General features: G+C 43.4%; 1 protein-coding gene across 2 annotated transcripts in view; it reads right to left on the bottom strand.

The window, feature by feature from the left end:
- The window catches only part of zc3h7bb (zinc finger CCCH-type containing 7Bb), an 81,154-nt gene that overhangs the window by 25,014 nt on the left and 36,831 nt on the right, over positions 1-19,309 (bottom strand). For both annotated transcript variants that reach the window (XM_043679891.1, XM_043679892.1), the window contains exons 12-17: positions 17,629-17,797; positions 16,278-16,439; positions 13,128-13,333; positions 10,909-11,009; positions 6,190-6,371; positions 3,672-3,748 (exon numbers count right to left, since the gene is read on the bottom strand). In XM_043679891.1, coding sequence (XP_043535826.1) covers positions 3,672-3,748; positions 6,190-6,371; positions 10,909-11,009; positions 13,128-13,333; positions 16,278-16,439; positions 17,629-17,797 — 897 coding nt within the window. The remainder of the gene's footprint in view (positions 1-3,671; positions 3,749-6,189; positions 6,372-10,908; positions 11,010-13,127; positions 13,334-16,277; positions 16,440-17,628; positions 17,798-19,309) is intronic.

The raw sequence follows: 19,309 nt of genomic DNA on the forward strand, positions 1-19,309 counted from the left end.
GTAGGTGTTGATGAGATATGCCTGGAGGGATATAAATATGTATGATATATGAGGGAGATTGGAGTGTGTGTGTATTTGTATAAACATCCAAGACACAGAAAATATACTGGAGAATTTTCAACATGGAATAAGAAAGGAAATGTCGGGATTGACTAGCTGTAATGAATTCCTTGCATGCTCTACTGAAAGGGGAGCAATGGAGGTTATATATTTGGATTTTCACCTACTTTTGATGAGGTAGCACATGGTCAACTTGTGACTTGTATTCTTACATGGAATGTGGCGTCACCAGAAAGAGCAACCACAGTACCTGAAACAATCAGCCCACAAGATGGCTGCTTTTGCCCTTGGTTCCCTTACCATTGGTAAAAGACCTCTGTAGGTTGGAAGAAATCTTTAAGTGGCTAATTAATGGCTCAGTCGGTTTAAAGGGAGACTGGCTCGTTGAGTCTCCTCTCCCGCTGATTAAATACTGTCAGAGGGCAGGTGGGCAATGGGCACTGTCACCACCATGGCACCCAATTTTACTTCACAACACAGCCTGCCCTACTAGCCAGGAGGAGTGCAAAATTCCATCCTGGGTGTAAACGATACAGTGGATAAATGATCTAGAAATATGAATAGAAAAATCAGAAAGAGTGAACAAAGATTAATCAGGCCATCTAAAAGGGAAGTAGAGCACCTACACTCATCTCTCGAGGATAGGACTGAAAAGCAGAGAAGTGACATTAAATGAGTATTGAACCTTGGGTTACCCCTGCTTAACATTCTATAAACTGTTCTGGTCTCCACATTATAAAAGGAATATAGTGGTTCTGGAGAAGGTCCAAATTAGTGGTGAATGCCAGATTGGAAATTTTACATCTTTCACGAAAAATCAAACAAACTGCAGAGACTTTCTCTGGAGAACAGTAGTCTGAAAGCTGACCTGGGGGAGCTTTTAAAGAGGTAACAAAGAATCAATATCCACTTGCAGGAGAGGCCAGAAAATCAGGGTCATAAACAATTACAACAAATTGAATAAGAAATTCAGGAGAAAATGTGGACAGATGTCATGTTTGTGATGATTAGCCAGTACATACTGAAGGAGAAACTGGATAAACAAACAAGGAAGGAAGGGCAGGCAGGTTACACTGACAGCATGCACTGCATCAGCACAGACCTGTACTGCTGAGTGGCCTATCTCTGTGCTGCAAACTCGGTAAGTAATTCTAGAATTGGAATTTGTGGGTTCACACTTTACCTACATTACAACCATGCAGCATTGATGGAGACCTGGGAGAAGCAATGGCTATATTGAGTACAGGTTATGTGTGGGACAGGGAGGAATTTGTCAGGAGAATAAGGAGCAATGAAGGAGCAGATGGCGTTCATTCCCTTAAACAGCAAACAAAATGCCTTGCAAAATCCATACAAAATGTACGTGTCAGAAAACAGCAGCAAAATTAATCGCTTATATAAATCCCAAACCAGATTTCACAAGGTCAATGAATATGAATTAATATTCAGCTTCTTCAAAGTAGGTTTATTTATTTCATATAGTTTGAGCAGCAGCTGGAGAAATGTTGCAAACATTTGAATGTGGTATTGATGATACTGCTCGATTCCCTTGTGTGGAAGATTGTCATAGAGCAAGGAGTGGGGAGTTAAGAATTGGTTATTCCGAGTACTGGGACTGAGGATCAGCAAGTTGTGAACTGATAAAATGTTGTTGTTGAGTTGATGAGAAAAAGAGACATGCTGTTGAACCTTTTTTCTTGCAATGGTCAGGACAGATGCATGAATTCCAACTTTCAAAGGGAGCAATATTTTATACTGTACAAAATGAAGGGTGCTGACTGGTTGGAAAGCTGACTGATTGGTCAAAGTATTGCCATGGAAATTGCAGGAAGGAGCTGTAACCCATCACTCTATTGGTTAATTAAAAAAAAGGCACAATGGTCAGGCATAATCCTTCATCCTGCAAAGGACAGCTCCTTGCATACGAGTATATATAGCTTCGAGTAAGCATATTCCAACAATCAAGTTTGATACTATCAAGCAACAATCGCTCAATTCTCAGATTTCACTCATACCTTATTTTAGGATCTTATGAATAGTTTGTGGGTCTTGTGCATGCCCCAGTTTTCATTTAGTCATAGAGATGTACAGCACAGAAACAGACCCTTCAGTCCAACTCATCCATGCTGACCAGATATCCTAACCTAATCTAGTCCTATTTGCCAGCATTTTAGATATCCCTCTAAACCCTTTCTATTCATATATCCATCCAGATGTCTTTAAATGTTATAATTGTACCAGCCTCCACCACTTCCTCTGGCAGCTCATTCCATACATGCATCATTCTCTATGTGAAAAATTGTCCCCTAGGTCCCTTTTATATCTTTCCCCTCTCATCCTAAACTTATGCCCTCTAGTTCTTGACTTTCCCCACCCCAAGGAAATGACTTTGTCTATTTACCTTATCTATGCCCCTCATGATTTTATAAACCTCTATAAGGTCACCCCTCAGTCTTCAATGCTCCAGGGAAAACAGCCCCAGTCTAATCAACCTCTCCCTATAGCTCAGATCGTCCAACCCTGGCAACATCCTTCAATCTTTTCTGAACCCTTTCAAGTTTCACAACATCCTCCTGATAGGAAGGAGACCAGAACTGCATGCAATATTCTAAAAGTAGCCTGCTCAAAATCCTGTACAGCTGCAACATGACCTCCTAACTCCTATACTCAATGCTCTGATCAATAAAGGAAAGCATACCAAACGCTTTCTTCACTATCCTATCTACCTGTAACTCTACTTTCAAGGAACTATGAACCTGCATCGCCAAAGTGTTTTTGTTCAGCAACACTCCCTAGGCCCTTACCATTAAGTGTATAAGTCCCACTCTGATTTGCTTTTCCAAAATGCAGCACCTCACATTTATCTAAATTAAATTTTATCTGCCACCTCTCAGCCCACTGGCCTATCTGATCAAGATCCCATTGCACTCTGAGGTAACCTTCTTTGCTGTCCATTACACCTCCGATATTGGCGTCATCTGCAAACTTACTAACTATACCTCCTAAGTTCATATCCAAATCATTTACATAAATGATGAAAAGCAGTGGACCCAGCACCGATCCTTGTGGCACACCACTGGTCACAGGCCTCCAGCCTGAAAGGTAATCCTCCATCATCACCCTGTGTCTTCTACCTTTGAGCCAGTTCTGTATGTAAATGGCTAGTTCTCCCTGTATTCCATGAGATCTAACCTTGCTAATCAGGCTCCCATGGCGAACCTTGTCCAACACCTTACTGAAGTCCATAAAAATCATGTCTACCACTTCTTCAAAAACCTCAATGATTTCCCAAGCACAAAGCCATGTTGACTATCCCTCATCAGTCCTTGCCTTTCCAAATACATGGGGGCACTGACGACTGAGTTGCTTTGTATTCAAGTTCTGCAATTCCCACCAGAAACCTTTCTCTCTCTCTCTCTGTCCTCCTTTAAGTTGCTCCTTAAACCTATTTCTTTGCCTTACAAGTCCAACTATCTCCTTAAGTTCTCAATGTCACATTTTGTTTAAAAATGCTTCTGTGAGTTGTACCATATTAAATGTAGTTGTTTTCAAGAACAAACAGGCCAGGAAATGCTTCATGCCTCTGACCCGAGTCATTGGTTGCAGCGTACCTGGGCTCGATTTGCGCTGGTTTCCACATTCAAGCAGTGCTGTGCAGACTCCCGTACAATCTCTTCGTGTGTAATCTCTGTAAGATAACACAGGAGAACAGGGCTACTATACTGACAAAAGCAAAATACTGTGGATGCTGGGAATCGGAAACAAAAACAGTAAATGGTTACCCATCTGATGTGTTAACTCTGTTTCACTCTACAGCTGCAGATTGACTTACTGGATTTTCTTAGCATTTTCTGTTTTATTTCACTACAATGCTGCATGGAATCCTGAAGCTTCATTAGCTGGAAGGTGAAAACTGAAGATCTTCTGGCATCTTGTGTGAGTGGCCAGTCTCAATATGGAACTCCTATCCAAAAGCATCGGTATAAAAACTGAACAGGCTGGAACAACACAGAACCTCTGATCAACAGTCCCTGTGAAATGTTCACCTTTGTCTCACTCTCTACAGAGGCTGCCTGAGCATTTCCAACATATCCAGTTTTTCCTTCAGATTCATAGTTGTCAGTGACATTATGCTTTTGAATGAACATTGGTCAGCTGTTTTATCATGGAAGACATCACAGCAAAGCTTCAATCCCACCCTTAGGGGGAGACGATAGCGTAATGGTAATGTCTCTCTACTCAAAATATAGAGGTTCAGGATATTGTTTTTGGATCAGATCCCACTAAGACAGCAGATAGAATTAAGTTTGAATTAATACACAAGAAATTAGGGTGGTATGGTGGCTCAGTGGTCAGCATTGCTGCCTCATGGTGCCAGGGACCCAGGTTCAATTCCAGCCTCGAGTGACTGTGTGGAGTTTGCACATTCTGCCCATATCTGTGTGGATTTCCTTTTTGGACTATGGGAGGACCCAGATGTGCAGATTAGGAGAACTGGACATGCTAAATTGCCCAGAGTATCCGGGGATGTTCAGGCTATAGAAAACGCAGGGTTACAGGGTAGGTCAGTGAATCTGGGTGAGATGGTCTCTGGAGGGTCAATGTGGATTTGATGGGCCAAGTGGCCTGCTTCCACACTGTAGAGATTCTATGATATTGTAAAGTTAGCCTCAGTGATGGTGACCATAACAGCTATTGTTAATTGTTGTAAAAACCCACCCGGATCACTAACGTCCTTTAGAAAAGAACTCTGCTGTCCTTGCACAGTCTGGTCTCCATGTGACTCAAGAACCATAGCAATGTGGTTGACTCTTAAATCGCTCCCTGAAATGGTTAGGGAGGTCACTTGGTTTAAGGACCATTAGGGATTGGCAACAAATACTGGTCTTGTCAGTGATGCCTACATCCCTTGCAAGAATGATGGAAGTATTTGAAAACAAGGGGAAGTTGGTACACTGCTGGCTTGCAATAGACTCCAGTACATTCTATATCTGATGTCTTACATTCATGCCTGGCTACTGCTTTGGGTGCCAGAGCTGTCGACCATTGGTCTGGTGGGTTAAGGACAGTTTGCTCATTTGCTTAAGCCACCTAGGGAGAGAAGAGCTGGTAATATCTACCAAATGGAGGATCCCAGAATTGCAGGAACAAAAGACTGCCCATGGTTCAGCCTAGATCTTGCAAACCACCTGAGATGTAGGGTTTGCAAGGGAAAAGTTATTCTCATGAAGACCATAGGCCCCTTATTTACATTTACAGCAGCAGCGAGAACAGGCAGCCCAAGGTCTCCCAAACAGTAGGCCAAAGTGGAGAAAATCGAGCCCTTGTAGGGAGCGCAAACTCAGCATGGCTAAACACTTAAGAAACCCCTTTGAACTTTTAACTTTGTTTCTTTAGTTTTCTACCTTGTACTAAGATTTCGTATCTAGGTACCTTTGTTTCTAAGATGTTGCTGGGAATGTTGCTATTATACATTTTTCACTTTATTCATGTACTTCTGTAATTGATTACACGTGACAATAAATTCTATAACATTTACAGCACGGTGTAATATTCTGCTGCAAAAATTGAGAAATGTTTCAGAGCCTTGTGTCTTTAAAGTCTTAGTGTACAAATGAAGTGAATAAACGGAGGATAATCAGGGTTCAACTACCACTGGCAAAGTGAAAGTGTAGATTCGGGACGGCACGGTGGCACAGTGGTTAGCACTGCTGCCTCACAGCGCTAGAGACCCGGGTTCAATTCCCGCCTCAGGCAACTGACTGTGTGGAGTTTGCACATTCTCCCCGTGTCTGCGTGGGTTTCCTCCGGTGCTCTGGTTTCCTCCCACAATCAAAAATGTGCAGGTTAGGTGGATTGGCCATGCTAAATTGTGTTAGGTGAATGGGTAAATGTAGGGGGGTGGGTTGCTCTTCGGCGGGGCGGTGTGGACTTGTTGGGCCGAAGGGCCTGTTTCCACACTGTAAGTAATCTAATCTAATTGGCGGGCAAGCACTTGCAAATTTTCAGTGCTAAGTAGGGATGACCAATAAAATGAACCGCCTTTTCTGAATGCTAGTTTTACGCTCTACACTGAACCCTCGCAAAATAGGTGGAATGAAAACACACTTTGGCTTTCCTTTAAAGTACCTGAACACTGTTGCATCACCCAGACCTTGAGCTCAATGAGACTGTGAGCGAAGTTACAGGTGTCTTCCCGTAGGCACCCATAACGTACTTCGTGCCGGCACACATCAAACAGGCAGTGATCCTGGTACTGCCGGATCTTGGAGTACTTAACGGTTGTGCCACACAGCATGTGGACCAAGCACCTGAAACCACACAGGGAATAGTGAAGTTTCAGCATCAGACCTAATTCAAAACTAATTTCGTTCCATCGGGCCCCTTGAGCCTGTTGTGTCATTTAATTAGATTTTGTCTGATCGGCAGTTTAACTTCATCACTCAATTATTTGGTAATGCTTAGTACACTTGTCTAACAGAACTTTAAAAAAAAAGGTAATATTTATAAGCAATTTCATCTCTTTTTAAGAACACAGGAACAGGAATAGGCCATTCAGCTTCTTCAGTAGGCGAAAGTGAGGACTGCAGATGCTGGAAATCAGATTCGAGGGTGTGATGCTGGAAAAGCACAGCAGATCAGGCAGCATCCGAGGAGCAAGAGAATCATCAGGGCTTATGCATCACACTCTCGACCTACATTCAGCTTCTTCAGCCTGTTTCATCACTCGATTAGATCATGTCAGTTCTGTATCTTAACTCCCACCTCCCTATCTTAATTCCATAACTTTGACCCAAACAAAAACCTACCAATATTTTCAGCCAGAAGAAATGCCTGCCAGGTGGAACAGCATACAAAATCAAAGTTGTGCCACACCTTTATAACTCACTCTGGGTTGGTTCCTTAATATTGCATTCAGTTTTGGAAGGATATCTAGGTCTTAGAAAGGTTGCGGATGGGATTTACTGAGAAGGTAATAGGCACGAGTGACTTCAGTTCTTTAATTATGGAAAGACTGAAGAAACTTGGATTGTTTTCCTTTGAGCAGTGAAGGTTAAAATAAGTTGTAATGTTTAACATTCTGAAGGGTTTTAATAGTGCTAAAAGGGAGACAATATTTCCACTCACAGAAGGGTCAGTCACCAGGGGATAAAAAACTAAGTTGATTTGCAAAAACGCAGAGGTGACTCGTTAAAACATTTTTTGAAAAAACACGGGTGGTTATGATCTGGTACACATTACCTGATAGAATGTAGAGCACATTTAATGGCAACATCCATGTGAGACTTGGACAATTCCTTGAAAGGATAAGATCTGCCAGGGTACGGGGAAAGAGAAGGGGACTGAAACTAATTGGAAAATCTCCCTCAAAGAGAACAAATGGACCAAATGGCCTCTTTCTATGCTGTGGCTATGCTGTTTCATGTTACACATGAAAGAAGTGAAACTATCATGGTATTCGAACAGATGAAAGACTCAACAATCAAGGTATTTTTCAATGTATAATTTCAGTTACATCACACTGTAAATGTTTGCTATAAATTCTGTGCCTTACAATTAGTTACCCCACAATCACCTGATGAAGGAGTGGCACTCTGAAAGCTAGTGTGCTTCCAATTAAACCTGTTGGACTATAACCTGGTGTTGTGTGACTTTTAACTTTGTACACCCCAGTCCAACACCGGCATCTCCAAATCCTTCTATGCTGCACTACTTTTATCAGTCTGTACATTAACTTGGATGGTGAATAATAGCCAACTATCCAATCACAGATGGTGCCAGAGCTCAATTGCGTTTTCTTCCAGTGTTATCATGTGCCAATGAGTTAAGGAGCAGCAAAGCGCTTTAATTTTTCATCTCCTAACTCGTGGTTACTGATGAAACATGCAGCATTCCAGCTTCTGTAACTGTGCAGGGCCCTGGTGAGACCATAGTGTAACAGAACTGTATAGCTCTTCAGTCCAACTCGTCCCTGCCAACCAGATATTTTAGATTAATCTTGTCCCATTTGCCAGCATTTGGCCCAGATCCTTCTAAACCTTTCCTATACATGTACTCATCCAGATGCCTTTTAAATGTTGTAATTGTAATGACTCCCCTGCAGCTCATTCCACACACACACCAGATTTTGTGTGAAAACGTTACCCCTGAGGTCCCTTTTAAATCTTTCCCCTCTCACTTAAACTGATGCCCTCTAGTTTTGGACTCCCCTACCCTGGGAAAAAGACCTTGGCTTTTCACCCTATCCATGCCTCTCATGATTTTATAAACCTTTATAAAGGTCACTCCTCAGCCTCTAACACTCCAGAGAAAGTAGTCCCAGCCTATTCAGCCTCTCCCGATAGCTCAAGCTCTCCAACCTCAGCAACATCCTTCTAAATCTTTTCTGCACCCTTTCAAGTTTAACAACATTTTCTTAAAGCAGGGTGACTAACAGTGAATGCAGTATTCCAAAAGTGAGCTAGCCAATGTCCTGTACAGCCACAACATGAGTGTGCTATTTTAGTTTCCTTATCCAAGGAAAGATGTTGTGGCTTTGGAGGCAGTGCAACAAAGATTTACCAGACTGACTCCTGGCATGGTAGGACTGATGCATGCAGAAAGAGACTGGCTTGGTTAGGATTATAATTCACTGGAGCTTTGAAGAATGAGGGCAGGTGTCATAGAAACGTACAAAATTCTAACAGGATTAGACAGAGTAAAGGCAGGATGAATGTTCCTGATGACCTGGTGTTCAGAACCAGGGGTCACAGTTTAAATATCCAGCATAAGCCATTTCAGGTTGAGATGAGGAGAAATTTATTCACTCAGAGAGTGGTTAGCCCGTGGAATTCTCTGCCACGGAAAGCGGTTGACACTAAAGTTGAATAGGCGAAAGTGGGTACTGCAGATGCTGGAGATTAGAGTCAAGATTAGAGTGGTGCTGGAAAAGCACAGCAGGTCAGGCAGCATCCGAGGAGCAGGAAAATCGAGGTTTCGGGCAGGAGCCCTTCATCAGGAATGAGGCTGGAAGCCTCAGGGATGGAGAGATAAATGGGGTAGTGGGGAGAAGGTAGCTGAGAGTGCAATAGGTGGATGGAGGAAGGGGTAAAGGTGATAGGTCAGAGAGGAGGGTGGAGCGGATAGGTGGGAAGGAAGATTGACAAGTGGGACAGGTCATGAGGATGGTGCTGAGCTGGAAGTTATGTAGAGGAGACCGCATCGGGAGCAAGGATACAGTAGATGACATGTGGAAGTGGAAGCAAAACTCTGATGGATGTCAAAGGCTCTTTGGGGCCTTGGATGTAGGTGAGAGGGAATGTGGGTGCAAGTTTTGCAATTCCTGCAGTGGCAGGGGAAGGTGCCAGGAGGGGAGGGTGGGTTGGTGAGGGGTGTCGACCTGACGAGAATTGCAGAGGGAACGGTCTTTACGGAAAGTGGATAGGGATGGGGAAGCAAACATCACTGTGGTGGTGGGGTCTGTTTATAGGTGGCAGAAATGGTGGAGGATGGTGTGATGTATATGGAGGTTAGTGGGGTGGAAGGTGAAGACCAGGGGGGTTCTGTCCTTGTTGCAGTTGGAGGGGTGGAGTTTGAGGCGGAGGTGTGGGATGTGGATGTGATACTATGGAGGACATCTTCAACCACATGAGAGGGGAAATTACGGTCTTTAAAGGAGACCATCTGGTGTGTTCTGTGGTGGAACTGGTCCTCCTGGGAGCAGATACGGCGGAGGCGGAGGAATTGGGAACATGTGATGGATTTTTGCAGGAGGTAGGGTGGGAGGCGGTGTAATCCAGGTAGCTGTGGGAGTCGGTGGGTTTGGAAAACATGCCAGTGTTGAGTCGGTCGTCACTGATGGAGATGGAGTGGTCCAGGAAGGGGAGGGAAGTGTCAGAGATGGTCCAGGGGAATTTAAGGTCAGAGTGGAATGTGTTGGTGAAATTGATGAACTGCTCAACCCCCTCGTCGGAGCACAAGGTGGCACCTTTGCAGTCATCAATGTAGCTGAGGAAAAGGTGGGGAGTGGTGCCAGTGTAACTACAGAAGATGGACTGTTCTACGTGGCCGACAAAGAGTCAGGCATAGCTGGGGTCCATGCGGGTGCCACTGGCTACCCCTTTTGTCTGGAGGAAGTGGGAGGATTCGAAAGAGAAAATCGGTAAGGGTGAGGACCAGTTCAGCCAAACAAATGAGAGTGTCAGTGGAAGGGTACTGGTGGGGACGTTGGGAGAGAAAGAAAGGGAGGGCTTGGAGGCCCTGGTCATAGCAGATGGAGGTGTAGAGGGACTGGATGTCCATGGTGAAGATGAGGCATTGGGGGCCGGGGAAACGGAAGTTTTGGAGGAGGAGAACGGCGTAGGTGGTGTCCTAAACGTATGTGGGAAGTTCGTGGACTGGGGGGGGGATAGGACAGAATTGAGGTAGGTGGAGATGAGTACGGTTGGGCAGCAGCAGGCTGAGATGATGGGTCGGCCGGGGTAGTTAGGTTTGTGGATCTTAGGAAGGAGGTAGAATTGGGCGGTGTGGGGTTCCCGAACTATGAGGTTGGAACCAAAGTTGAATATATTCAAGAAGGAGACAGATATAATTCTTAGGGCTAAAGAGGTCAAAGGATATGAGGAGAAAGCGGGAACAGGGTCGGATGATCAGCCATGATCTTATTGAATGACACAGCAGGTTTGAAGGGCCAAATGGCCTACTCCTGCATCTATTTTCTATGCAATGTTTACTGCCTTGACTGTCATCGTATGGCTCAACACAAACCAGGGTTTGGACCTGGGACCTGCCAGTCCCTACAGTTTAAAAATGGGCTACCTGAACCCACAAGAGCATTCAGGAGCTCCTTCCATTTGCTTTTGTACTCACTTATTATCTTCAAAGTTGTGCTTTGCGTCTGGTTTAGAGCAGAGTGATGTGCCATCCTTAGCCTTCTTGCTTATTAACCTGGGCTTACTGTCAAAACATTCCTGCAATAGAAAGTAAAGGCAGCGATTCACACACTGTAATATGAATGACCCATTTTGAAAAAAAGAGAGAAGGATGCAGAATGTTGTGCTCTTTAAACTTGATAGCTACTGGTTTAAGGACTTGAAGTTAAGGTCAAGAATCAAAAAAGGCAACTTGGATTGAATATACAATGTGATCCTTGTATGCGGTCTACAACATGCACCAATCCTGATTCCCTAGTTTTGGAGCAGAGATCTGGGATTGAACCTGGGATTTCCAGACTTTCCAATGATCATTAGAAAAGTATACTTAGAACAGCCCCAACTATAAAGAACATTTTAGATTAGATTAGATTACATTACAGTGTGGAAACAGGCCCTTCGGCCCAACAAGTCCACACCGACCCGCCGAAGCGCAACCCACCCATTCCCCTACATTTACCCCTTTACCTAACACTACGGGCAATTTAGCATGGCCAATTCACCAGACCTGCACATCTTTGGATTGTAGGAGGAAACCGGAGCACCCGGAGGAAACCCACGCAGACACGGGGAAAATGTGCAAACTCCACACAGTCAGTCGCCTGAGGAGGGAATTGAACCCGGGTCTCCGGCGCTGTGAGGCAGCAGTGCTAACCACTGTGCCACCGTGCCGCCCACATTTTGAAGACCCTGATGAAGATACCAAGACAGATGATCATTCAAAAAGGTACATTTTTCAGGAGTATCTTAAAAGAAGATATAGGGAGAGATGGGCAGGTTTCAGAAAGGAATTCAAGAATGTAGGGCCCTGGTGGCAGAAAGTGCAGCTATTACGGCTAAAGAGAGGAGTGTGTACATGGTGCTAGATGTACTGAAACCGAGCTTTCAATGGACTTCATTAACAGCACAAAAATGAAGAAGTTTTGCTGAACTTATATAAAATAGTTCAACTCCACTGTGACTATGGTTTCTGATTCGAAGCAGCATAAGGATTATAGAGAGGTCAGAAGAGATATACTGGAATAGCCCTAGGAATGATGGGTTACAGAAAAGCTAACATTGACCACCTTACAGCCAAGAAGCCAAGGTGCAGTTTGATGGAGATGGATAAAATCACAACGGGCTTAAATAGAATGATTAAAAACTGTTTCCAACAGCTCAATGATCTCTTATCAGATGACCCAGATTCAACTTCATTTAAATTGACTGGCAAAAGAACAAGAGGTGATATGAGATGAAACTTTTACACAAACGGTGGACAGAATTTGGAACACATTCCCTCCCCGATACTGAGTTACTCAAAAGGAAATGGGAGGACGGCCCATGATGCTGTGCTGAACATGATGCCAAATTAAACTTATCCCTTCTGCCTTCCCTTAGTCCATATACCGCCATTCTTTGCATTTTCATGTGCTTATCTAAAAGTCTCTTAAGTATCCCTATCTATGTGCCTCTATCACCACCCCTGACAGCACGTTACAGACTCCTCCCACTCACAGCTCCTTTGAATTTCCCTTCTCACCTTAAATGCATGCCCCCCTAATTTTAGATATTTTAATGCTGGGAAAAAAATTCTGATTGTTAACCCTATCTATGCATCTCATAATTTTATAGACTTCTATCAAGTCTTCTTCAGCCTCTGCCGCTCCAGGGAAAACAATTCACGTTTTTCTAGCCTCTCTTTGTAACTCCTTATACTAGAAGGAAAAATTAAAAGGTATGGTACCAAGGAGGTGGTTGTACAACTGACTTGATCTCTCTTCAAAATAATCTGCACAGGCTTACTGAGTACCATCTTTCTGTGATGCATTGTTCTATTGTATCTAAACCTCATTGTAAAATCCCTCAACAGAAGCTGCCTGGGGTTGAAAGGAGGCAGTGGGAGCTGGATGCAGGGATTGCACCAGGATCCCCACATGATTTGTCTCCCTAGCCCTGATGTTAGAGCGATTGAAATCTGAGATTCGTCAGAATTTGAAGAGTGCAAAAACTTTGAAGACTTTGGGGATGGAGGAAGTTAAATTGGGAGGGGTAAGGCCCTGGTGGTAAGGATGAGGATTTTAACATTGCTGTGTCAATGAAGTGGAGACAGCTGCAGGCCTGATCTGAGGAGGCACTGCCATTGCAGGACATCCAGGGTACATTAGGCCATCTCACCTCACAAAGAAACATGAAGCAGCCAAGATGTTCCTTCAGCAGTTTAGCTACTGTGAGGCCACCTCTTGTGTCACCCCCCAGGGGATCAAAGAGCAGCTCACGGTTTATGGCTCCTTTACGTTCCAAAGTCCAAACATCTATCTCCTCCTGGCAATAAGCAAAGGTACACTGGTCCCCATATTTGCAATCTTCTTTACTTGCAATATCTGTGGATAAATAAAATGAAAAACGTTACCTTTATGATTAAAAACCACTTGCATTTTAAACCTGGTCCCTTTCCTTGCTCTCCATCACCTTGCTGATCTTTTAAAAAATCATTCATGGGATGTCAGCATCGCTGGTTGAGCCAGCATTATTGTCAAGAGGGCAATTAATGGTCAACCACATTGCAGTGGATCTGTTTCTCATCTGGGCCAGAATGGATAAGGATGAAAATTTCTCTAAAGAACATTAATGAATCAGATGGGCCTTTGCAACAACTTGTGAATGCTTGGATTTTATTTTTAAATTGGAACAATAGAAGCAGCCTGAATGGGTGTGGTCAAACTCCAACAAAACCAGGATCTTTAGCTTTCAGCAGTTGCTGGTGGAGTCCTGATGAAGTGAAAAGTTGCCACATCTCTCTTTGCTACAGCTGGAAGCTGGAGTTCTCTCTCTGTCTCTCTCTCAGAATTCCTTTGTTTTTTGATGTTCTTTCCTTCTGGATTGGAGAACTGCATGTGAGACAATCTGTCTTCTGAATTTGCCTTAGCTAAGGGTGTATTTATGGGATGTTACTATACTGGAACAATTACTGGCTAGTAGTAAAATAATCTATTATTCTGTTAAGTTTTTCGATAGAGTTAAGTTATTCCAAGTTCCTCTTTCTTTTGTCATATTTTGAATAATTATATTTGAATAAATTGGGTTTCGCTTAACATCAAGTGGTTTTACCAACTGAATTGCAAACGGAGCACAGCACATCACATTTACATTTAAAATAAGAAAAAGTTACCGTCAAAGCTACCTTCTTAATATATTTTGAGGCGGGGGTGGAGGGGTTTGGTCTGGTCCATGTCAACCTAAGTGGGCAGATGGGGACCCAGTTCAACAGCTTATCTGAAAGATGTATCTCCAACAGTCCAGCACCCACTCAGTACTTCACCAGAAATATTTTTCTTTATTGATCTTTCATGGGACGTAAACATTAGTGGCAGCTGTTACCCTGAGAAGGTAATCTTCTGAACCGCTGCAGCCCATCTAGTGTGGTATAATGCACAGAATCATAGAATCCCTACAATGCAGAAACAGGCCACTGAGTCTGCACCAACCTTCCAAAGAGCATCCCACTCAAATCCAGCCCATCTCTGTAACCCCACACACTGTTTTTTATCATGGCTAACCAACCAAACCTGCACGACCCTGGACATTAAAGTGCAATTGTTAGCTTGGCCAATCCACCTAACCTGCACGTCTTTGGACTGTGGGAGAAAATCAGAACACCCAGAGGAAACCAATGCAGTCACGGGGAAAATGTACAAACTTCACACAGACAGTTGCCCGAGGCTGAATCAAATCCAGGTCCCTCGTACTTTGAGGCAGCAGTGGTAACCATTGTGCCACCCAACTGAATATGATGGTCATCCACTTTGTGCTGGGTCTGGAGTCACATTTATGCTAGACCAGCCAAGGACAGCAGATTTCCTTCCCTAAAGGGCCAGACTGTCATAAAACAGATCAATGACAGTTTCATGATCATCATTAACAAGATTAACCAGCTTTCAACTTCAAATTTAGAAAGTGAATTTAATTTACACCAACCACCACGCTAGGGACCTGAACATAGAGCACATGTCTAAGTCTCTGGATTAGTTATCTAGTGACAATCCAACTAAGTCATCATCTCCCCATAGCCTAGGTTTTGTGAGACTTAAACCAATGGACTTCTAGCTCAGAGACAGGAGAGTCAAAGCTGACACCTTGTCCTCATGTTCGATTTATACAGATGAGTCTTGATTCAGTGTCATCAAATTTTCAAAGACACCAGCTGAATCCCACTCCAAGTTTCTTGTGATCTTGTGGCACAGTGGTAGTATCCAGATTAAAGTCCCACCTGTCTCGGAGGTAGTTCAAATATGGCTGAACAGGGAGATTAAAAGAAATATAAGGGGGTCATCTCACACCTCAGGTCATCTCAGGCAATGTTAGTGCCCTCAAAGAACAACAACAGAAATCGGGCAGGTCCTGCAATCGGCCACCAATGTGAATTTTTTTATTCACTCACGGGGTGTAGGTATCTCTGGCCAGGCAGCATTTATTGCCCATTCCTAACTGCCCAGAGGGTATTTTAGAGTCAACAACATTGCTTTGGGTCTGGAGTCACATGTAGGCTCAGACTGCAGTTTCCTTCCCTAAAGGACACTAGTGAACCAGATCGGTTTATCTGACAATCCACAATGGTTTCATGGTAATCATCAGACCTTTAATTCCAGGGTTTTTATTGAATTCAAATTTCACCATCTACAATGGCAGAATATGAACCCAGGTCCCCAGAACATTAGCTGAGTTTTTGGATTAATTATCTGTGATAATACCACTAGGTCACTGCCTCATCATTTAACAGCAATTGTCTTGGTGAACCTCTGTATATGTGCACCCTAAAGAAGAGCTTCTTCCCGAGTGTCTCTCTAGTTTTCCACATAGATTAGATACCCTACAGTGGGGAAACAGGCCCTTCAGCCCAACCAGTCCACACCAACCCTCCGAAGAGTAACCCACCAAGACCCACTTCCCTCTGACTAATGCACCTATCACTATGGGCAATTTAGCATGGCTAATTCACCTGACCTGAACATCTTTAGACTGTGGGAGGAAACCAGAGCATCCGGAGGAAGCCCACGCAGACACGGGGAGAATGTGCAAACTCCACAGAGACAGTTGCCCAAGGTTGGAATCGAACCTGGGACGCTGGTGCTGTGAGGCAGCAGTGCTAACCGCGTCATTACCTATTAAGCACCTCAACCCCTTCTTGTGGTAGTGAGTTGCACATACTAAATATAAAGATATTTCTCCTGAATTCTCTGCTGGATTTATTAGTGACCACTGCATTTTATGGAACTTTCATGTAGTTTGACTTATGAGTGATACAAAGTAATGTGCACCTTCACACACCTTTACAAATGTAATACGGTCCCCCATAATTATTCTTGGTAGGCCGAGGCCTGATTTTCTTCCACCGTGTGTCTGCTGAACTTTTCAATCTTCCAATCAATATATCCTTCTTACACTTGTGATCCAGGTCAGGGTTATAATTAAAATCTAATGCTTTAATGCCTGAAAGAGCAAAACACAAGAGGACAAAACACTTAGGCATGAGTCATGACAGAGAAACTGGAATAAGCAAATTATTTTTATGGGGATTGGTTCCTGGCTGCCCCACCACTCTTCCTAGTCAATGCATTCACTGAATTTTAACACCCTTGCTGCTTTCATGATGCCAATTTTGTCCTCTGTTTTCATCTAGGGAATCAAGTCTCTCATGAACAGCTAGTACTGAGGTCAATACAGTCATATCTGGCTATGACAGTTGACTTAAACCAGAATATCCTCTACTCACTTTCCATACTCATGTAGACTGTGCCAGTTTCTGCCTGCTACTACTCTCTAGTAATCTCAAAGGGAGACTTCTGAGTAATCGAAAGTGAAATGACCCTTTTACCAGCCCCAGAAAGCTGCCCAATCGACACCTTCTTCTATGACACGATCAAATCAATAGCTTCAAAAAAAATACATACACCTCATCACTCTGTTGCACAGCTAGCTTGTAAGATCTCCCATTTACAGCCAGGAAAATGGTCATCTTCCTATCATTAGATACATGCTGTCGATGGTGCTGGCAAACTGGTATTCACAGAGACCTCTTCGATTTCCCTGCTGTGACCGGTTTCACTCCTGGTCCGAGGAGCGGCGAACACTCAAAATTGTCAGAAAAGACCGCTGCTCAGCTCAAATGGCTGCATTTAACAGGAAAGTGGAGTTGAGGCCACAATCAGATCCGCCATGAACTTACTGAATGGTTCAAGGAATCTTATTCCTTCGCCTAATTGTCAAGTTCTCGTGAACCCTGTCCATAGCAGACAATGACAAGAGGATAGTTCACCACCTTGAGCACAGTAGCCACGAGGAGTTGTTTAGATTCACAGATCACAGAATCCCTACAGTAGAGAAAAGGCCATTCAGCCAACTGAGCCCACACCGACTCTCTGAACAGCCTTCCACTCAGATCCATTATTCCTGTAACGCTGCATTTCCCATGGCTAACCCACCTAGCCTTGGAACTATGGGCAACTTAGCCTGGTCAATCCACCTAACCTGCACATCCTTGGGACTGTAGGAGGAAACCAGAGCAGCCAGAGGAAACCCACCAGCAGACAAGGGGAAAAATGTGCAAACTTCCCACAGACAGTCGCCCAAAGTTGGAATCGAACCCAGGTCCCTGATTCAAGCCGCAATGTTCCTTTACCTATTTTAATGAAGCAGCTGTTGCAAGCCTGGCGCAGGTCATGTGTGTCACTGAGTGGGTTCTTTGTCAGTGGTGATGATGATGACAAGGACAACCCATTGTCTCCTCGCACAAGTCCGAGGTAAGTTGAGGAACTGCTCAAGGAGGACAGGCTGTTGGATTGCTTACCCTGCCAAACAAAATGAGGAGGAGACAGTAGTCAAGGATAGAACAAAAGTTTTTATCATTTTACTAGATGGACGATCGTATTGGTTTTAGGAAAACCCTTGTCAATTGTCAACCACCCCAGCCCTGAAGCACTGCTTCCATGATGGACTGTATTTCAGTGGGTGTCTGTTGGTCTCCAATAGTTCACACAGCGATCATTACTTGCATGAGAGCTTCAACAATGATGTCCCATACCATTCAAACTGTGGGATGCATTGCAGAAAAAGTCTGATCCCATCATTCACAAAAGTGTACATTCCACCAGGTATTCAGGGTTCTGGAATTGGGAGTCGAACACTTGGCTTATTTGTTTTGTTGAAGACAGGTCAGATCAGCACCTCTACGTGTTGTTTCAGTTGCCTTCAGCTAACCCAGCACAGATCAGAAATCCAACTGTGCAACTTCCGATCTGGCTGGCTTCAGCACCTCAATCACTATCTCAACTCCTAACAGTCGCTATACTGCAGGAGAGAGCATTAAACAAGAAATAGTTGACATTTTTAGTAAAGGTCACATGCAACAGATGTGGAGGGATTTAATCTTCATATCGACTGGACCAAATAAATTAGCAAAGGTAGTCTGGAACAGGAGTTTGGAAAATGCTTTCATGACAGTTTTCTAGAGCAATAGTTTGTGGAACCAAATTGTTTAGATCAAGTATTGAGCAATGAGGCCAGTTATTTAGCAATGTCATCGCAAAAGATCCACTGGGAAATATCATAATACAATTCAATTCCATGTCATATTTGAAAGTGATACACTCCAATTGCAAACAAGAATCTTAAAAAAGCCAATTATGAGAGTACGTGGGGAGAGCTGGTTAAGGTGAATCAGATAGACAGGTATAACTACATAAATAGCAGAAATATTTAAAGAAACAATTCAAAAGTTTGACAAAAATAAATTCTATAACACAAACTCACAGAGATTATTCTGTGGTGTACTAAGTAGATTAAGAATAGTACTTAATTAAAAGAAGAGGTTGCAGTGCTGAAAGAACAGTAATAAATCTAGGATGGAAGTGTTTTAAAAACCGGTGAAGGGCCACCAATAAGTCGATAGCAAGGGGAAAAAAAGGTTATGAGTAAACTAACCAGAAATAGAAAAAACAGATTGTACAAGGTTTCACAACCATACCAAAAAGGGATAACTAAAATAAGCAGACACAGCGGAAATTATGAGAATGATGAAACAGTAGAGATATTGATAAATATTTTGTGACTGTTCTAATAATAAGACACAGTTACCAGAAATAGAGGGTAATAAGGAGTTAACAACAGTGAGGTAATTCAGGTAATTAATGTCAACAGAGAAAAAAATAATTGAGGAAACTTGAGGTATTAAAATCTGACAAATCTCTAAATCCCATAACACAGAGGAGGAGAAGTAGGCCATACATCTCATTGAATCTGCTCTACTATTCAATTGGATTGTGGCTGAGCTGATCATCCTCCACTCCATTTTTCTGCCTCTT

This window comes from Chiloscyllium plagiosum, chromosome 39 (assembly GCF_004010195.1).
Source record: "Chiloscyllium plagiosum isolate BGI_BamShark_2017 chromosome 39, ASM401019v2, whole genome shotgun sequence".
NCBI classification, from domain to species: Eukaryota; Metazoa; Chordata; class Chondrichthyes; order Orectolobiformes; family Hemiscylliidae; genus Chiloscyllium; species Chiloscyllium plagiosum.